General features: G+C 46.7%; 1 protein-coding gene and 1 long non-coding RNA gene across 10 annotated transcripts in view; one reads left to right on the top strand and one right to left on the bottom strand.

Annotated features, from left to right (window-relative positions):
• Window positions 1–5,821: 5,821 nt before the first annotated feature.
• LOC307222711 lies at window positions 5,822–9,092 on the top strand. Of its 5 annotated transcripts, XR_013841854.1 has the most exons (6): window positions 5,822–5,883; window positions 6,613–6,776; window positions 6,877–6,952; window positions 7,494–7,641; window positions 7,858–8,094; window positions 8,387–9,092. It is a non-coding gene; the product is annotated as an uncharacterized lncRNA (long non-coding RNA). The 5 variants fall into 5 exon arrangements; XR_013841857.1 differs by having other exon boundaries at window positions 5,828–6,776; window positions 8,001–8,094; XR_013841858.1 differs by having other exon boundaries at window positions 5,828–6,776.
• Window positions 9,093–9,226: 134 nt separating this feature from the next.
• LOC307222704 (fatty acyl-CoA hydrolase precursor, medium chain-like) overlaps window positions 9,227–13,001 on the bottom strand; it is a 28,421-nt gene continuing 24,646 nt past the window's right edge. For all 5 annotated transcript variants that reach the window (XM_079988134.1, XM_079988132.1, XM_079988133.1 and 2 more), the window contains exons 13-15: window positions 12,644–12,775; window positions 11,057–11,129; window positions 9,227–9,567 (exon numbers count right to left, since the gene is read on the bottom strand). In XM_079988134.1, the coding sequence (XP_079844260.1) occupies window positions 9,393–9,567; window positions 11,057–11,129; window positions 12,644–12,775 (380 nt within the window). In that variant the 3' untranslated portion in view covers window positions 9,227–9,392. The remainder of the gene's footprint in view (window positions 9,568–11,056; window positions 11,130–12,643; window positions 12,776–13,001) is intronic.

The following is a 13,001-nucleotide window of genomic DNA, read 5'->3' as shown; positions in this document are numbered from 1 at the left end:
GGTTTCTGAGATTTTTAGCAAAAACATTCCTCCCAACCATTGTGATGTGCAGCCCATCGCTTGCCAGAAGTCCATCTTCAAGAAACTGCAGTCCGTGATCTAAGAATCCAAACCGTTCCTGTTTACACCATTTGCGAAGCCAGCTGTTCACTTCCACTATTTTTCCCTCTCTCCCTGGGCCATGTCGTTCAACTGGGAGGACAGATGAGATGACAATTTGTGCATTTAATTGCTTCAATTTCCTGCCCAGAGCCTCATAGTCTGTTTTGATCTTCTGGAGGCCATTGCTTGCAGTGTCATTGGTTCCCACATGAACCAAGAGGAAGGGGTATTTGTCTGTGGGTTTTATGATTCCTTGCAGTCGTTCAGTTACATCTTGGATCTTAGCCCCGGGGAGACAGCACACTTCCCGAAACATCTTGTCAGGCCCACAGATCACTGCTTCTGTTCCCCTCAGTAGGGAATCCCCTATCACCACTACACGCCTCCTCTTAGGTTTGGTCGGGGTTCTTCCGCGAGCTGTCCGTTCCAAGGTCGCCTGCACATTCCCTGAGGACTGACTTTGCTGCTCGTCTTCATATACCTGATCGACTGTAACGAGGGAGAGATCCTCAAATGGAGTATGCTCTTCGTCTTCCATGCTAGGGGAGAGGGCCTCAAAGCGATTGTGTATTTCTAAACAATCAGAGCGAACCCTGGGCCTCCTACTTCTTTGCGTCACGTTTCTCCATATATCTGGCTCCTGTGTTGGTGAACAAGCCTCCTTCTCAGGGGAGTCCCCTGTCTCCTCCTTGGTGGAGACGGTGTGCTCTGTTGCTTCCAAGAAGAGCTCCAGCTCTCTAATTCTTTGGAGCGTAGCCACACGTTCCTCCAGTTGCTGGACTTTGTCTTTTAAGAGGGCAATCAACATGCAATTGCTGCAGGTAAAGCTGCCTGCAACCTTTGGCAAGATGGCAAACATTGTGCAGGAACCGCAGGCGACTGCAGCTGTTCCCTCACTCTCCATCTTGAGAATGTGTCGTTAGGGCTGGCTACAGCGGTCCTCCATCATAAGAAGCGTGCAGACAGGACAAATAACTCCCCCCCAAAAAACCCTAGGTCTCCCCCAACAAACGTTTGAGACTAGCTCCCCTAAATCTAAAGATGGATTAAACTGTGCGCGCCGCTAGGCGCGCACCACTGCCCTGCAAGCTCTGATAAGCTCCTCCCACAGCTAATCACCTGCCTCAACAGAAACCCTGCCCCCTCTGACCTTTGCACAGGGAGAGCAGCTAATCAGCCACAAGAAGCACACACACAAGAAACACCTTTTTCCTCCTTCTTCAGCTGCTGCCCTGCAAGCTCTGATAAGCTCCTTCCACAGCTAATCACCTGCCTCAACAGAAACCCTGCAAGATAAGCAGGGCTCTGCTTTTACAGAAGAACAGCCTGCTGGATCAAGCCAATGGCCCACCCAGTACAGCATCATGTTCTCATGCCTGTGGGAAACCCTCAAGCAGGACTTGAGCACATGTGCACTCTCCCCTCCTGTGGTTTCCAGTAAATGGTATGAGAGGAGTTACTGGCTCCAGTCATGGAGGCAGAGCATAGCCACTGTGGGTAATAGTAACCATTGATAGCCTTTTCCTCCATGAATGGGTCTGATCCTCTTTTTAAGGCATCTAAGTTGGTGGCCACCACTGCCTCCTGTGACAGTGAGTTCCACAGTTTAACTATGCCCTGCATGAAAAAGTACTTTATTCGTCCTGAATCTTCCAACCTTCAGTTTCATTGAATGTCCACAAGTTCCAGCATTATGAGGGAGAAAAACTTTTATCCAGACACTTTTACTCTGTCATACATAATGTTATAAACATCTATCACAGTGGTGTCCAAACTTTTTTCAAAGAGGGCCAGATTTGATGAAGTGAAGAGCCGTGAGGGCCGACCAAAGTTGTTGAGGTTTTTTTCAGGATTTTACCCAAGGAAATAAACTGCCACAGGGGCCGGATTCATTAGGCCCCCAAAACGGACTTTGGACATGCCTGATCTATCATGTTGCCTTTCCTTGCAAAATGTGCAGAGGTTGAAACATGTGATCTCACCTGTTGGAGAAACAGCCATTTCTCAGCATCCCTGGAGCACAAATGAACGAAGGGCCTTGGTTTATGAAGAACACCCAGTTTATTTGGACTACGAAACCTGCTGATCTCAGCATGCTAAAAGGTAATCAGAATATTGCCTCAGGCCTGAGTTGTTAGAATCGCTCTGCTGCTGCTGTCAGCAACTTATGGAATGTGGAAGGGCAAAAACCCATCTAGGCTTCAAGAAAGACAAGACCCAAAAGCAAAAGGGTGAGAGCTGATTATTCACATGGGTGCTTGTGTCCAAACTCGTTCAGAAGTTCTTGGAAACCACAATAAAAGTTTTTCTGTTTTTTCTTTATGCACATAGAAAACTTTCAAGAAGCCATCTTCAGCTTCACAACTCACTTCTTCACTAACTATTGGCCTTGGTGGATGTTGGGGCTACTGGGAGTTGGCTAGCTGGGTGGCAGAGGAGGTGCCCACCCCACACCCCATGTCAAGTGAAGGGCGCCTGCCTGAGGCGCTGCCGCTGCCATGCTTACTCAAGGGTCATAGCCTCTCCTTGCAGGTCACGCTTTCTCAGGCAGGACGCCCACCTTCCTCCCACTGCCACATGTGCAACAACAATGTCTTTGTCCCTCAGTGCCCTTTCTCCAACTGGGAGCTCACAAGGCTGGCCATGGGATTGCAACTGAGCAGGAGCCTCCATGCAACCCCCCCCCCATGGCCACCTCCCTGTTGAATCCTCACAACAGCCCTGCAAGGTAGTGCAGGCTACGCATCTCTTGTTACTCAGACTAGCCACTGACAAAAAGGGATATAACCATAATTTAAGTGGGTATGCTTTGCGTTGTATGCAATGCAGTGCAAGGGCTGGATCAAGGAGCTGCAGCATGACTGAAGGGGGGGGGATCTTGGTCTGCCAGGTCCTAGTCCAAAGACTTTTTTTTTTACATCAGACTAAGTAATCAAGACCAATTAACATTACAAAAACTTTTATTTTCCATATACAGTGTCTATGTAAATGCCTATACAGCAATACCTCGGGTTAAGTACTTAATTCGTTCCAGAGGTCCGTTCTTAACCTGAAACTGTTCTTAACCTGAAGCACCACTTTAGCTAATGGGGCCTCCTGTTGCAGCTGCGCCGCTGGAGCACAATTTCTGTTCTCATCCTGAAGCAAAGTTCTTAACCTGAAGCACTATTTCTGGGTTAGCGGAGTCTGTACACTGAAGTGTATGTAACCCGAAGCGTATGTAACCCGAGGTACCGCTGTATGTCTTGTTCTGATTTCATGTAAGTCACTGTGGGAGCCTTTTTGGCTGAAGAGGGGGGTAAAAATACACTAAATAAATAAAGGCAAAATGTAATAAATTACTGAGGTTAACTAGTATTAATATTTAATGCTGTATTGTTTTTAACACTCGATTGGGAGCTGCCCAGAGTGGCTGAGAAAACTCAGCCAGATGGGTGGGGTATAATTAATAATAATAATAATAATAATAATAATAATACCCCTACCACCCCACTGCACCCCCAGTTGCAACAGGAGCTAATGTGTGTCCGTTGCACCCTCTAGTGGCTGCCTGGTATTTAAATTCACCCAGTTTCACTGGAAGCCATTCCTCCGCAAGGGTGTGCTTGTTTCATCATTAAAAGCCGCAACAGCCCCCTACAACTTCCAGTATCGGAGGCAGTGAGGAGTGCCCCAATACCAGTTGCTGGGACTCCCAAGTGGGGGAAGCCCTGCTGCTGTTGCTGCGCTCTGGTCCTGCTTGTGGGCTACCTAGAAGAGGCATCTGGGTTGCTACCATGAGGACATGTGGCTGGACTAGATGGGCTTTGAAATACAGGGGGGAAATGGAGCTGACAAAACAGGGCAGTTAAAATGATAATATACCAGGGTGTCCAGACCTGACTAGGACCCGAGTGTCCAGGGTTCAAATCCCCTCTTGGCTATAAAGCTCACTGGGTGACCTTGGACCAGGTTTCAGACTCTCAGCCTAGCCTACCTCACAGGGTTCTTGTGAGGATAATTTGAAGAGGAATTGTACTTTGTTCCTCAGACAAAAGATGGAGTTTTCATGTAAAAAAAACAGTAAAACACCAAGAAAGGCCTCTAGGAGCACAATCATGTTTTTTAAAAGATGCCTAGAGGTGGAGAATGTGGGTGAGAATCCAGGCAGAGAGAGAAGGTAGTTCTGTTACCGGAATTTTTATTAAGGTTGGGGGGGTTGTTTCCAGTTAAACGGGACACTGCATCCCCAGACCATCCCCCAAACCACCACAATTCAATTTTGTAAATACTTCCTGCTTCTTCCATGTGTTGGGTAGAAGTCCTGTTGCAACAGTCTTTTGAATAAAGATCAGACCTACCGGCTGCTATTTTGCTCCTATATTCCTGACTTGTGTCTTTGTTTGGCAATCCAAGTGAGCCCAAGGATTTTACTATAACAGTTCCATAATCCAATGAAGCCCACAAACACTAACATTTAAAATAACATCCAAACCACTGGAACCGATAAAATACAATGACCAAATGATGGACACCACTGGCCATTCAATACCTGGGCAAACAGGTGAGTTTTAGGAGGTGCCAGAAACTGGATCAGAGTCATGTCCAGCCTTATTTCCTTCAATTCTCCAAAGGGGTGCAAAGTTGGGAGGATTTGGGGGAACTCTAAGGGGAGCCTAGATGCAGCTGCCTAAGCCTCCTGCTTGAGGGTAAATGCAGGGGTGGGTCAGGGGCTTGGCAGCCGCCTGAGGTTGCCAAGTGGTGACATGGGCCTGGCAAAGAGAGCATGCCTGGAGCCCAGACCCCACTGGGTCCAGTCCTTGGCCAGGCTCTGACCTCACAACCGGCTGTGGAATGTTTTGTTTCCAGGGAGGCCATTTGAATTGTTTGAAATGATCCTTGTGTCAGTTGGAAGCCCTGTCAGTTGGATCAGTTGAAAAGCCTTCAGATTAGTTGACTTTGTGGGCATCTTCAGAGAAACCTCTTTCTCCTTTGAATAACTGTCTTTATCTGATCCAATGACTTTGGAAACCTCTTCTTTGAATAACTGTCTTCATTTGATCCTTTGACACGGGAACTATCTTGCTCCTTTGGAGAAATTTATTTGGCTTAGTTGTTGGTCCAGTGTGGTATTGGTTGCACAGAAGGTAAAGTCATGGGCTAGAGCAGAGGCATGCCCAGGTTTTAAAGATGCTCCTGGATTATTTGAGCTTTCTAAATCCCATGCTGGGTGTTACATGAGCCAACAATTTTACCAGGGAGTTTTCCAAAGAATTTCCTGTGTTTCCTTTTTTGTCACCATCCAAATTGCAGCAGAATTACCATCTCCCCCATCCCAAATATTCAGGAGAATGCTCCCCACCTCCATTTTCACCAACCACAAATAGGATGGGGAATTATGGGAGATCATTTTTCACTCAGCCCTAAAATACACACCTTACTTCTTCAGTGGCACTCACACCTGCACCCTTGGGTGGTCTCTTCCTTGGGTGCATTTCCAGCAGCAGGATCAGGCCCAAAAGGCCCAGCCAGAGCTTCAGCCTGTTCTCAGGGAGGGCCACAAGCAGCAAGGCATGAGCGCAAGAGCAATGCTCCTCAGGAATGGGATAACTTAACTGCCTTTGGCAGTGGAGGGGGGGCAGTTGCTGCCTTTCAGCCTACCCGACCTCACAGTGTTGTTGTGAGGATTAAATGAGGAGGAAATCCACGTACACCCCCTTAAACTCCTTGGAGGAAAAGGTGGGATGTAGCGCCTGACCAGCTACCCTCTGCTGCTGGATAACATCCTCAAGCACACTGATGGTCTCTTTCTCTCCACATGTGTGTGTGTTGGGTGCGGTGGGGATAGGGTTGCCATGTGTCCGGGAAAACCCAGACATGTTCTCTTTTGGGGGGCCAACATGCCCATCTGGGCAGATTTTTACACTTTAAGGAAATGTCTGGATTTTTTGGGCTTGGGCTGCTTTGTATGCCACGGCAGCTGCCAGCCCGAGCTGGGGAAAGAGGTATGAGGTGCAGCAGCCCTGTGTGCCTCTTTTGCTGGCTTAGGTTGGCAGCAGCTCAAGCTGTCCTCCATTTTGCTCTCCAAGATATGGCAACTCTAGGTGGGGAGGGTGTCCCAGGATACCTGCATCTCTCAATGATTAAATGTTGGCGTGCTTCCTAAATTTTGGAGGTTGTAAGATGCATTGAGAATGCCTTACTAGGGAAAGATGGCACACAAAGGGATGATGGTGGGGAAGATTGGGGGAGTGTTTATACAACCCCCCTCTGCTTGCATTAGTGGGGCTGAGTCTGTAGGGTGTGAGTGTTGTTCGGCTGCCCACTTTCCTATCAGCAAACCAGGATGCTTTTGCCTTCTGCATCTGGGCTGCTGCTGCTCATCTGCCTTTCAGACTTGTTTGCTTTGTTCCTAGTTTGTTCTGTGATCATCTTGTGAGTCTCAAACTAATAAAACAAAGCCAACTTTGCCAGCAGCCTGTCAGCCCCGCTGTCTCTCTCACCCTGTCTCTCTGTGCTTCCTTCGCTCAGGGTTGACCTGGGAGCACCAGCGCAACCAGAGCAAGGGAATCCTCCAGAGTGTGAAGAACAGGCTGAGGCAGGCGGAGAACCAACATCAACTAGGCACCTACCAGAATTGGCTGGATGCCAGGTCTCTGCAGAACAGCAGCCACCCGCTGGCCGTGGAATTCCAGGTAAGGCCTCCCCTCCGCCCTTTGCCCTTCTCCCAAGTGACTGACCTTAGCCTGCTCTTCCCTCTTTGAAATTATGCCTTTTCCTGTCCCTGCTGTGCAGAACCTTGACGTGAAGGACCATCAACTGATCCATGAGGGGCCTTTGAAGTTGTGCATCAGCAAGTTGAAGACTATGGGTACGTGGTTGGAAGAAACAACCTCTCCTCCAAAACACAAACACAAACACACACACACACACACACACACACAGAGAGAGAGAGAGAGAGAGAGAGAGAGAGAGAGAGAGAACAGACCTCTTATAGTGGAGGGTTGTGTGTGCTTCCTCTCTGGCTGGCTTTTTATATCTCCCTTTTCTACTGACATGAATCAATGTGGGCTGTGGGTCTCTTGAGTCTAAAAGACCTGGAGAGCCACTGCTGCCAACCAGAGGAGACAAGGCTGAGCTAGACAGACCAAGCAAAGAGACCTCAGGTATATTTAAAAAAGATTAAAAGAACCAAGCAGTTTTAGAACATGATCCCTAAAACAAGTAGAGCCTCAGCAGTTGAAACGCACATGGACTACATGGGTGCAAGGGCCTGATTTGGTCCGGCATCCTTTGTCCCTCTGACCTGTGGGGCCTTTGGTCTGATTCTGCAGCCTGACACCCTGATATTCTCCTTGGGGTAAGTGGAGCAGGTGAGCAACAACCCCCCTCTGTGTGTGTGTGTCTCTTAGGACCTTCACATCCTGCTTCTCAAAGACCTGGTCATGTTCCTGAAGCGAAAGGGGCAGTGGCTCCGGCTTAAATTGCTCGGGAAGGAGAGCTCCCCCTTAAGTCCCGTTGTTCCTCTCAAGACCCTCCTTGTCCACCCCGTGGCCAACAGTAAGAAGGGGGGCCATAACACCACGGTTCCTTGCTGCCCCCTTGCCTGGGAAAGGGTGCCTGGTTGATGGGAGGGGTGGTTGGGTGATGATTGACCTCCCTGCGGTTCCCTGACTGCAGTAGAGTTTAAGCAGCTCTGCAATGGGTATTTAGACTCGGAAAACAGGGCCAAGGTGGGCATCTGCTCCTCACTCATTGGGGTTGTTTGGCTCACAGTGAAGAGAGTTGGCTTGGGCCATCTCTACCACCCATGGAGCTCATGGGCACTGAAAGAGGCAAGACTAGGAAACGTCCTGGACAGCAGCTCCCTGTCTGCAAAAAGCCTGGTGGCACCTCAAAGGCTGACTCTTTTTATACAGAGGGTTCCCTGTCTCAACAGAGGTGGAGTAGCCAAGCATGCAGACCATCATGGACCTCATGGGGCAGATCTCAAGGAATATCAAGAGGCTGAAGGTGAGAGGAGTCTTTTGGGGGGGAGGGTGTGAGAGGGTGTCCTGGCAGGCCAAATAAATAAGGGTGGGTATTCCAGTCCCACTTGCTCCTCTGAAAGCTCTCAGCCCCAAGAAGTTTCCCATGTGGGCATGTGGCCCTTGGGGTGGAATAGAACCCCTTGCCACTCAAAAGCATCTGGTTTAGAACCAGGGAGCCTTCTTAGCTGGGTGAAGGGGATGGACACCCTCCTGTGGCAGCTGCCCTCCTTCTTAGAGTCCCTAACGCCCCCTCCCCCTGGCTACCCCTTTTGCAGGAGATAGACAAGGAGCGGTGGCAGCGTTACACGGGTGAGTCCGTCACAACCTCTCCCCAATCATTTGAGATCAGCAACGCCCTGTGAATTGCTGCAGAAGAGGAATATTCAGCAGTGGTGGAGCATTCCCCACCTGTGCCTGGGGTGGGTGCACCATGGGGGCAAGGCTGTGGGGACGGGGTGTGCTGCCAGAGCGACCCCTGCCCATTGCTGCAAAGCTGGGCACACTCACGGTGCCCCACAAGCCCAGCATCACTTTGTGAGCAGGCCCGCAAGTGCAAGTGCTGCTTTTGCAAGCTACTTAGGACAACTTTGTATATGTCTCTAGAATACTTGTTTTAGCTTTACAGTCATACCTTGGGATGAATAAGCTTCGGGTTAGACATTTTCCGGTTGCACTCCACGGCGACCCAGAAGTAACAGAGCGCATTACTTCTGGGTTTCACCGCATGTGCATGCACAGAAGCACCGAAACGTGACCCGCAGACGCGGGTTATGTTCGCTTCGGGATGCGAAGGGGGCTCCGGAATGGATCTCGTTCGCATCCCGAGGTACCACTGTATTTTGAAATCAAAAGGTTTTATTCAAAATTTGCAGTGTTTTGCATTCAAAAAAGAGAGTTTATAGGCCTTAATTAGTAACATTAATTATGTTAGTTATGCGTTATTGGTTTGTTACTTTTTTTGTTCTTTTCATGTATTTTGTGCTTTTTTTAAAAAAAATGTATTCGTACATTTCCCAGATTTTTTGTATATACATCGTACATTTTCCATTATAGGTCACTTCTCTTAGGACTTCCTGTGGGCCTAAAATAAGCCCTTCAGTTATGAAGCTTGCAAATGTAATCAGAACCCCATCTATATTTTGTTAGTGATCAACAAATTGGTGGGCAATGGACAATAACTGACCAAACATCAAACTGTGGATAACAATTCTCTGTGAAATCATTTCCAGTGAAACAAAAAAGTATCTCCTGTGTTGTAGCAACCTGAGCCTGGTTAAGGGTTTATAATTCAGTTCGCCTTTGGCTTTCAGCTATTTTTTCAGGTAAGGTCTTGGTCCAAAAGTTAACTGCTTGCTCCTTCAGCTTCTTTGCTGGCTTCTGCTTTAAGCCTATTTCCAAGTATTGTTCAGCCGCATCGTACCGGGGCCAGTTCACCAGGCCAGCACCGTTCGGGTTCCTAGAAAACATAAAAAGAGGCCATCAGCTTCCCACAGGACCTGTTTTCCCAAATATGCTCACTCTTGTGGGTGATGGTGGGACAATTTGGGGTCATTTCACTGGAAGTAGGACCCTGACCACCTCGCAAGGCACACAAGCCAACTAAACAGGCTCCTGCTCTTCCCACTACACCCTCCTGCCTATATTGCTGTGCAAATCTATGTTTTATGGCGCTGATTGTTGGTCAGGGGATTTGCTTCACTGACAAATCCTTAAGCCTATAGAACATATATCTCACCACCCTGGTCACTCACCCCCCCCAAACCTCCAGCCGGCCAATGTCCTTAAAATGTAGCGCCCAGAGCTGGACACTAGACTACATGTGCTGCCTGGCTAATGCAGGATAGACTGACTCTATATGGTTTTCAACAATCTGAACATGATTCTGTCAATGAAGCCTAAGATTGCATTAGCTTTCAAAGCAGTTGCATCTCACTATTGGCTTATGTTCATCCTGTGATCTTCTAAGGCCAGCCCTCATGTGCAAACACTCTTGTTGGAGTCCCTGGACTCTAAGCTTCCAATCTTTTTTCTTTTCTTTAGTTGGTCTCTGACCTTCCTAGAAAGAAAGTTATCAACCAAAATGTGCAGACACCCTTTTAAGTAATTTTTATCTGAAATGAGCTAGCATGACATCTTCAATCTGCCAAGTGAAGTCAGACCTCTGATTGATAAATGAGATGTCTGACCACCATGCACTAAGGATCCCCAGGGTCCTAAACAGCTGCTAATGTCCACTTGCCTTTAGTGTGCTTTCTTCACTTATGTATTTTTAGTGGTCCTTGAAATCTCCGTAGTTTATATTTCCTTTTCCTCCAGCAACTGGGATGCATTTTTTCTGTGGTCAGCCCTTCCTAGAAGTTATTTTATTGCAAATACTACACGGTAAGTGTGTGTGAATGTTAAATAATTCCTCACCCAGAATGGCAAATTCAAATGGTGAAAATTTTTCAAAGAGGCTGAGGTACGTCTCCTGTTTTGCAGGAGCTGAAAGCCAGGCCCTCATTAAGAATTTGCTGTATTTTCACTTACAGTACAAGGGTTTATACATCTCCTTCAAAGTAAGTGTTTAATGGAGCTTACTCCAAGGTAAATGGGCATCTGATGGCAGCCTAGACTTTAGTGTAGGATTGACACTGGAGAAAAAAACAGGGTTATTCTGCCTTTAACAGCTGTATCTCCACAATGAGGGCTAGCAGGATATAGCTGGCTTCACATGCTAAGCAATAGATTTTCCTGGAGGAGTGTATGTGAGTGAGAGAGTAAAGGAGCCATGACTGTGGTCTAATTTTGTGTTATGCCATTTGTGTTATGCCACACCTTCATGGCAGCCATTTTGTGACTTGTGCCCATAGCATTCTCTCAAAATTCCAAATGCACCCACTGGTTCAAAAAGGCCTATATTACAGTAACACAACATCAGCATTCTATTCTATTCTATTACTCACCCACTGCGAGCAAAATTAGCCCAATATTTCATAACCGTTTTGCTCAGTCTTTTCTCTTCCTCTGTTGCATCACCTGCAGACAAGAGACAAAAATACAGATGTAAGCCATTTTTAAAGATTATGGGATAGTTTCCAACTTTTACTCAGCGTAAATTAATAATTGCAGTGGGTCTACTCTTAGTAAAGCTTCGCTGAATTTCACCCATTGGATACAACCATGGTGTTCCGCTGCCCCAGAAGCGGTATAGTCATGCTGGCCACATGACCCAGAAAGCTGTGGACCAATGCCGGCTCCCTTGGCCTGAAAGTGAGATGAGCGCCACACCCCATAATCGCCTTTGACTGGACTTAACCATCCAGGGGTCCTTTACCTTTTTTACCTTTTCTATGTATACCAAATACAAAAATGCAATACAATAATAATATCACAATAATAAGAATCACAACAAAGGAGCGATATAAAATATTGTTATCGGACTGGGTGGCTGGTGGTCTGGAGGATTACTTGCTCTCTGTGAAACCAAATATGAGGCTTTGGAGATCTTCTTGGAAACCTAATGGGGAAGCAGAGTGTTAATGCTATGAGCCCTTCCTCCTTATGCTCTGCCTGTATACAGAAATAATTCAGTTTCTCTTGCGTAACAATAATAGCTTCATAACACACAGAGTGGCTCTTTATGGGGGGGGGGGGACAACAGAAAAAATGAGTTATATAAAATTCCTATACATTGCTACAGGTCACCTAGCCCTTAATACACTAGTGGCCAAAATTGTGGAAACCTTTTGGGAAAAGTGTATTTCCAAAGTTTGATTGCTCATAACACCTGATTGGCTCTCTAAATACTCATGCTCATTGGCTACATTCAAATTAAGGAAAGCTACTGCATATCAACCTAAGCAAGTTGTGCTTCCTTTTTCTGGTTATTTGGCTATAACCTTTGATAGAGTACAGATAACTGAACAAACTTTGCTGCATTCTTCATTATCTTTCCATTGATATATAATTTTATGGTATTACTCAAAAAAAGTGGTGTTATGAGCTATCAAACCTCAGAAATACACTTTTTCCAAAAAGTTTCCATAATTCTGGCCAGTAGTGTAGGTCACTTTCGTTCTGCTTGATTGCAGCTGGAGTCACAAGATACTCACTAAGGAGCCTATAGATTAGGGAGACATGCTTCGAAAGAGCTTCACTGCCTGGTGAAAATGGAGCTCCTGCAGCTTTCGTCCATAACTTCACTCCTCTTGCCATTTAGGCTCAGTGAGAGTCACTCATGCAATCAATGCTGGGATGCCGGGCCAGAAGCGAGAGGGGTGGGAAGTGTTGGATTGGCAACAGTGGCTCATACCTTCACAACCTTAAAATCTGACTGCTGTTAACAAATTGCATGTGGATCTGCCTTGGACAACAATTTAAGAGTCTTCAAAATGCAGCCACCCACAGCCCCTCTGTGACCACCAGCAATCCTGAGGTTTAAACATCCTGTTTAGATGTGATTACATGGCCATCGTTTGCAGACGAAACCAAAATATCATTAATTGCTAAAAATAAAATGTAAAAAGTTTTAGAGAGCAGAAGCACCTCACCTGCTAAGAAAGGCTTCCCCAAGACAAAGCCAATTTCATCACCATGGTCCGCTTTAACATAGTCCGGTTTAAAGCCCAAGGATGAACTTGGACGGTGCTGAAATTCATACACATAGGCTGGGTAGCCAGCATCTGAAAAAAACCAAAGATGTTGTTAGAAGGGGGCATTCTCTGGCACATTACCCAAAATAAACATAAAGCAACATGTTGAGTGAGTAGCTGGTGGAAGAAAACAGGAGGAAACCTTAAATTTATTTATTTATTTATTTATTTATTTATTTATTTATTTATTTACAAAAAACCTTTTTATTTAGGTCCAAAATGGTCTGCTGTGGGGGAGAAGTTCTGGATTCAGTCT

The sequence above is a fragment of the Podarcis cretensis genome (assembly GCF_951804945.1).
Source record: "Podarcis cretensis genome assembly, chromosome: 8".
Taxonomy (NCBI): Eukaryota; Metazoa; Chordata; class Lepidosauria; order Squamata; family Lacertidae; genus Podarcis; species Podarcis cretensis.
This window is presented reverse-complemented; position numbering and strand designations above follow the sequence as displayed.